Source organism: Myotis daubentonii, chromosome 6, assembly GCF_963259705.1.
Source record: "Myotis daubentonii chromosome 6, mMyoDau2.1, whole genome shotgun sequence".
NCBI lineage: Eukaryota > Metazoa > Chordata > Mammalia > Chiroptera > Vespertilionidae > Myotis > Myotis daubentonii.
In genome coordinates, this window is record NC_081845.1 from 97,527,713 (window position 1) to 97,534,867 (window position 7,155).

The 7,155-nt window shown below is 58.5% G+C and overlaps 1 protein-coding gene across 4 annotated transcripts; it reads left to right on the forward strand.

Annotated features, from left to right (window-relative positions):
- Nucleotides 1-342: 342 nt before the first annotated feature.
- On the forward strand, nucleotides 343-6,177 carry LOC132237521 (patr class I histocompatibility antigen, A-126 alpha chain-like). 4 transcript variants are annotated; one of them, XM_059702102.1, is made up of 8 exons: nucleotides 343-496; nucleotides 718-1,002; nucleotides 1,296-1,571; nucleotides 2,149-2,424; nucleotides 2,546-2,650; nucleotides 3,046-3,078; nucleotides 3,214-3,261; nucleotides 6,122-6,177. In XM_059702102.1, the coding sequence occupies exons 1-8, from the start codon at nucleotides 424-426 to the stop codon at nucleotides 6,160-6,162; spliced, it is 1,137 nt and encodes a 378-aa protein (XP_059558085.1). In that variant the 5' UTR covers nucleotides 343-423; the 3' UTR covers nucleotides 6,163-6,177. The 4 variants fall into 4 exon arrangements, with proteins under 4 accessions (XP_059558085.1, XP_059558084.1, XP_059558088.1 ...); XM_059702101.1 differs by lacking the exon at nucleotides 6,122-6,177 and adding an exon at nucleotides 3,412-3,682; XM_059702105.1 differs by lacking the exons at nucleotides 2,546-2,650; nucleotides 6,122-6,177 and adding an exon at nucleotides 3,412-3,682.
- The last annotated feature ends 978 nt before the right edge of the window (nucleotides 6,178-7,155 follow it).

A 7,155-nucleotide genomic window follows, 5' to 3' on the forward strand; every position in this document is an offset into this window, starting at 1 on the left:
GGTGCCCCCAAATTGTGGTTTCCTGTTGGTGTTAAAGTTGCGCCAACGACCTGGGGAAGCGAATGAAAAGGGGTTGAGCCCAGCTGGTCTCTCTGGCTGGTTTGCGCAGACACGCCCTGCGTCACGATTCCGGAGACACGGCGACAAGAGCTCCGGGTGCAGGAGGGGTCCGGGCCCAGTCCAGGGGCCCAGCTGGCTCTCAGCGTCTCAGCGTCTCAGTGCGATGGAGTCTGGGGCCTGGAAGGTCCCTGGTGTTTCACTTCCTCTCACAACCTGTGTCGCGTCCTCCTTCCTGGAAACTCATGACGCCGTCCCCCGCTCTCACTCCCATTGGGTGCCTGCTTGTACAGAGGCGGCCTCACCGCGATTCCGGTTACTGCGCGCCGCGGGCCGCCCGGACTAGAGCCTCCCCGGACCCGGAGAATGTGGACCCTGAGGTCCCACACCCCGCTCCTGCTGCTCTCGGGGGCCCTGGTCCTGTCCAAGACTTGGGCGGGTGAGTGCGGGTCGGGAGGGGCCGCCTCTGCGGGGAGGAGGAGGGGCTCGGCTGGGCGCTGGACCCGGGTAAGGCGCGTCTCCCACCTGGCACCGCCCAGACCCGATGCCCCAGCTTGAGCCCCGCCCACGCCCCCTCTCCTCTGCCCCGTCCCTTTCCGCCTCGCGGACCCCTCGCCCCCCGCCCAGGCCCTCAATCCCCGAGGTATTCCCACCCCCCAGGTCCGCACTTCCTCAGGTACTTCTACACCGCCGTGTCCCGGCCCGGCCTCGGGGAGCCCCGCTTCATCGCCGTCGGCTACGTGGACGACACGCAGTTCGTGCGGTTCGACAGCGACGCCGCGAGCCCGAGGATGGAGCCGCGGGCGCCGTGGATGCAGCAGCCGTGGGTGGAGCAGGAGGACCCGGAGTATTGGGACGTAGAGACGGGGAACATCAAGGAAACCGCACAGGCTTTCCGCGCGAACCTGAGGAACCTGCGCGGCTACTACAACCAGAGCGAGGACGGTGAGCACGCGGCTGCCCCCACCCATCCCCTCCGACGGGCCGGGTCGCCCCGAGTCGGGGCCGGAGTTCACCCGGAGGCTGCGGGGCCCGCCCATTTCCCCCACCCCACCCGGATGAGCCTGCGGGGAATTTGACCCGATTTCACTTCCAGTTTAGGTTTAATCCCCACGGGGCGGGGCTGGCCGCGGGGCGGGGCTCGGGGCGGGGCTGGCCGCGGGGCGGGGCTGACCGCGGGGGCGGGGCTCGGGGCGGGGCGGGGCTTGGGGCGGGGCTGACCGCGGGGGCGGGGTCAGGGTCTCACACCTTCCAGTGGATGTATGGCTGCGAAATGGGGTCAGATGGGAGCTTCCTCCGCGGCTATGACCAGTTTGCTTACGACGGCGCCGACTACATCACCCTGAACGAGGACCTGCGCTCCTGGACCGCGGCCAGCGAGGCGGCTCAGCTCTCCCGGCGCAGATACGAGGCTGTGGATGAGGCGGAGGTGCAGAGGAACTACCTGGAGAGGGTGTGCATGGAGTGGCTCCGCCGATACCTGGAGAAAGGAAGGGCCATTCTGCAGCGCGCAGGTACCGGGGGCACCGGGGCGAAGGGCCCCCCTCTCCCCTCGGGCTGGGGCCTGCAAAGAGGAGAGGAGGAAATGCGGTCAGCCTCCAAACAAGGCCCTCCTTGCGTGGGGAGGCCGGAGATCCGGCAGCGGGAGCTCCCACCCTTCTCTCCCCGACAGTTAGGGTGCGGTCTCTCCGGGAAGGAGGGGGACCACCCTGAAATAATCGGTCAGGCTTCCCATAGGCCCTGCGGGGGCTCTGGGACCCTCGGGGGCCTGCTCTCGCAGACCTTGCTGGCTGCCCCTCGCCCACTGTGTCCGAGGTCTGACCTCAGCTTTTCTGAGTCATGTGGCCTCCACCCAGGTCAGGACCAGAAATCCCTTTTCTCCCCTCAGAGCCCTGCCTCCTGCCCTGGGCTGTGTCACTGATTCTAGAGCTTTCTGAAGACTAGGAGATCACTCCAGCTGCCTCAGTCCAGGCTGGTGTGTGCTCCCTTCCCCACCCCAGGTGTCTGTCCACTCTCAGGATGGTCACATGAGCGCTGCCGGAGTGTCCCATGGCAGATGCAAAGTTCCTGCATTTTCTCCCCTCCCCTCAGATCCTCCAAAGGCACATGTGACCCGCCACCCCGTCTCTGCCCAGGAGGTCACCCTGAGGTGCTGGGCGCTGGGCTTCTACCCTGCGGAGATCAGCCTGACCTGGCAGCGTGACGGGGAGGACCAGACCCAGGACATGGAGCTGGTTGAGACCAGGCCGGCGGGGGACGGCACCTTCCAGAAGTGGGCGGCCGTGGGGGTGCCCCCTGGAGAGGAGCAGAGATACACGTGCCATGTGCAGCACGAGGGGCTGCCCGAGCCCCTGACCCTGAGATGGGGTGAGGAGGGGCGTGGGCACAGAGCGTCTTCTCAGAGAAGCAGGGGCCCTGGGGGACCTCAGTGGGGTCGGGGCTGAGGCCTGGGGTCGGGGCCCTCACCTCCCTTCCTTTCTCCTCCCAGAGCCGCCTTCTCAGACCTTCATCTTCATCATCATGAGCATTGCTGGGGGCCTGGTTCTGCTGGGAGCTGTGGCTGCAGCTGTGATGTGGGAGAGGAGGCACTCAGGTGGGAAGGGGTGGGTCTGAGTCTCTTGTCCCAGTGAGGGGTTCAAGCCCAGGAAGATGTGTGTCCCACTTCATTCATGGGAAGCACCAGCCCCACACATGTGGGGCCCTGTTGGCTCACACTAACTCCTTAGTGAGGCCCGTGTGAAAATGAGGCACGGATTCCTCACCTGGTGATTCCCAAGAGGTCAGAGTGGAAGGTCCCTGCGGAGGACAGACCTCCAGGAGGGCAGTTGGTCCAGTCCCCACATGTGTACTTTCCTCAGGTTTCCTGATCCTGCCCTGGGTCTGTGGTCACAGTTCTGGAAACTTCTCTGGGGCCCAGGACTAGGGCTTCCTTTAGGACCTCATGGCCCTGCCTCCTCCCTGGTCTCACAGGGTGTTTGCTTCCCGCAGGTGGAAAAGGAGGGAGCTACGCTCAGACTGCCAGTGAGTATGGAGAGGTGACCCCTGAGACCCTGTGACAGTGCAGATGGGAGCCCGTGGGGGGACCTCACCCCCATAGTTCCTCCTTAGTCTCCTGTCCTGGGGGCTCTGACTACATCCTGTCTTGTTCTACCCCAGGAGGTGACAGTTTCTGGGGCTCTGATGTGCTTCTCAAGGCTTCTAAAGGTGAGACCCTGATGTGGGGAGGGTGTGGACAGAGAGGGGGGCTGGGTAATAGGATTTCTCTGGGACATTTTGAGCATGAAGTGGACTTTGGAGAATGTCACCAGTTACAGCAACTGACCTGAATCTGTTCATGATTATTTTCTTCTACAGCGCGAGGCATGTGCCTGTGGGGACTGAGTGATGGAAGATTTGCTCAGGCCCCACTTCCTGCCTCAAGAACCTCTGCTTAGCCCTGGCCGGTTTGGCTCAGCGGAGAGAGTGTCGGTCTGCAGACTGAAAGGTCCCAGGTTCGATTCCAGTCAAGGGCATGTACCTGGGTTGCGGGCACATCCCCAGTTGGAGGCCGCTGATTCATGTTTCTCTCTATTCTCCCTTCCTCTCTTTAAAAAATCAATAAAGTATATTAAAAAAAAAAAAAGAACCTCTGCTTAGCCCTAGCCAGTTTGGCTCAGTGGATAGAGCGTCGGTCTGCAGACTGAAGGGTTCTGGGTTTCATTCCTGTCAAGGGCACAGGCCTGGGTTACAGGATCGATCCCCAGTATAAATGGAATCTAAACAACAAACTATACTGACAAACATAATAAGGCCAGAGGTATGGAAGCAGGGAACAGAATAACAGATCTCAGGAGGGGTTAGGGGGAGAGGGGACATGGACACAGACAATAGCATGGGCAAGACCTGGAGTAGGATGGAGGTTGTGTGGATGGGGACAAAAAGAGAGAAAACGGGAGACATCTGTAATATTGTCAACAATAAAATAATACTTAAAATTAAAAAAAGTTTGTTGAACCAGGAGGTCAGGGTTCAATTCCTGGTCAGGGCACATGCCCAGGTTGCAGACTTGATCCTCAGTGGGGGGCCTGCAGGAGGCAGCAGGTCAATGATTCTCTGTCATCATTGATGCTTCTATCTCACCTCCCTCTCCCTTCCTGTCTGAAATCAATCTCTATATGTAATAGGCTAATATGCTAAGTGTCCTTCCCACTGTCTGCGCAGTGACCACCAGGGAGCAGACGCTCAACGCAGGAGCTGCCGAGCGGCAGCGGTGGTTCTCAGGTGATGCGCCCTGAAACCAGAGAGGAGGGAGGCGGATTCCTCCCAGGGCTGCAAGCTTCCACCTCCGGCCGTGGGTGTGTTGTTCTGGGGAACTGTCGACCTGAATCTGGTTACTGCCCACGTGTGTTTGCGTTCCACACCCTGTACGACAGCAGCTTTGCAGAGTGCCCTCTCGCACTGCGGGACCCCTCGGGGGATATTGGAGAGCTGGTTTCAGCCTGATCCCCGCAGACCAGGCCAAGGGACCCCACCTGCCGGAGGGACCCCACTCACTCCACAGCTGCCTTTTGAGCCACGGAGCCACCCCAGGTGTGGCTGGCCTGGGAGGGACCGTGGGAGGTTGGCTCCAGGTGTGTCCTGCCCATCTCCCAGTCCTGCGTCAGCCACCTTCTAATTAATTTCCTTTCCACGTGCACGGATTCATGCATCCCCCCATAGTTCCTCCTTTAGTCTGTCTATGGGGGCTACTAGTATGCATATAAAGAACCTCTAATTGGGAGGCTGGCACACCTGTGGCCCCACGCCTCCTCGCCACACTTTTCTGTCCAGCAGAGGCCAGGCTGGGCCCTCCACATCCCTGTCTTGACTTCCTGGTGCTCTGAGCTGCAACTTACTCCCGTATTAAAGTGAGACTCTGGATGTGACTTTGTTCACTTTGTCATGAAGCGTTGATGGGGCTGTTGGACTGGGAACCACTGAGGTCAATGACAGCTTGGGGCGGGGGTGGGGGTGTGGGGGTGTGTGTGTGTCTCAAATCCACATTTAAAAGCCTATTTTTTCCTCAGAAAGAAAAGGGAAGACGTACATTGTCAACTATGAGACATGGAGTTGGTATTACATGCCATTCTCACCGTGGGGCAGAGTTGGGGCAGACTGCAAGCGGGCTGTGGGTCAGCGCAGTGAGATCGCGGAGTGTCTGCTCTCTGGAACTGCTCCCCAGACTGGTTTCTTGGTGCCAACACTGCAATCCCATTTTTTTCTAGTTTAGACATGGAGTACCATAGACATGATATTGTGTCTGACGGTGTTTGGGGGAAAGCCACAGGCCAGGCTTGAGACTGCACAGCCAGTAAGGGGTCTGCAGTGCAGCCCAGGTCGGGCCCACGCAGCCACTGCCCGCTGCTGGCACAGGCGCCACTGCTCACACTGCCGAGCCCCCTGACCTGGCCCTGGGACTGGGGCTAGGACTGTGCCTCTGCTGTGTCACCACGTCCTGAGCCAGAGTTTGGCATGTGGTCGCCTGACTGGTGGAGCCGCATGCCGTGTGCAGATGCAGGAATGTTGGGGGACGTGGGTTTCCCTCTTTTATGGAGGGGCGTGGTCTCCCACCAGAACTCTACACATGGAATTCTCATGTAGAAAGAGAGTCGGGTACTGCGGTGAGGGATGGGAAAGAAGACCAATTTCAGCTCTCGGACACAGACTGAGCGGACCTGTCTCAGGACTTGGCAGGCGCTCAGGTTTGGTGGGAAGAACAGGGAGTAATAAATGACATCTTTCAGCTCATTCCCTTGAGTCTATGTCCTGAATCCAGCTTTTCTCTACTTCAGTTTCTACTCTCAGGAAAGAGGGTGGGGTCATGAAGTGGTTACTCAAACATCTTCCCCCGCCTTTGTCTCTTACTGGGGTAGAGCACCCAGGTCGGGGAGACTGCAGCAGCTCTCTGTACACCGATGTCATCATATTTATATCTCCTTGTATATGCAAATGTTTCTGGGGAGAAAATCTCTCACATCACTTCTTATTGGACTGGCTCAAAGGACTAAAAACCAAAACCTAAAACATGTTCCTTCTTTCAACATAGTTGTACTCAACGTCTGGACCATGATCAGCTTGGAGGCCTAAGGACAAGGTATAAATGCTTGTATCTGGATCTTGTGCTCTGGGATGAGATGAGGTAGAGCGGTACTTGCTCTCTTTCTCAGTTCCTGTTGGGGACCTTTCCAAACAAGTCTGTGCTGTGCAGACCCTCGGGTATTTACTGGAATCCTTATGCTTACTCCCTGGATGCCCTGCCTAGAGGACAATGTAAACATGTGTGCCCCTGAGATTACTCACCCGGATGATTGTATCTGAAGATAAAAACTCCAATAAAAGCCTAACGAGGCAGGCAATCGAGGCTGCCTGGTTGCTATCAGCCAGGCTGTCCCTTAGCCGTCTCCCCAACCATGAAACTGTGTCTGAGTAATCTGTTCATCCATCGTTCAGAGGCTGCTGGTCAGCCCCGGCAAGTTTATCTGTGGGATGGTGAGGGATGCTTTCCTCCACCCAACCAGTTCTCTGCTCCTCTGACACCAGCTGGGTGTCCTGCAACACAGGGTCAGGGCTCCGTCCCACTTAGGGTACAAGCCACAGCTTCAGGTCCTCATGGTACCAGCACTTGTGTCTGACTTTGGTACTGAGTTGGGGATTCCCCCTCTCCCAAGTTCATTAATTTACTGGAACAACTTGCAGAACTCAGGAAAATGATGTGCTTACTGTTACAATTTATCATAAAAGATGCAGGTGTGCAGCCAGATGAAGAGGGATCTGGGTGAGGTGGGGAGGGCCCCGAGCCCAGGAGCCTCTGTCGCATGGCATTGAGTGTGTCCCGCCCCCACCCCCCAGGGTGTGGGTGTGGGCTGTGCTTCAGAGACCCTCTGAGCCGGTTACTGGGGGTTTGCTATGGAAGGTTCACGGTGCAGGCAGTGTTGATGAATGGCCATTGGTGAGGAACTCTGCTGCTCTCCCGGAGGGTGGGCGTGAGGCTGAACATTCCAGCCCTCTGGTCAAGCTTGGTCTCTGGTGCCAGTCCCAGTTGGAGGGAACCAGGACCCTCAGCCAAGAGCCATCTCATTA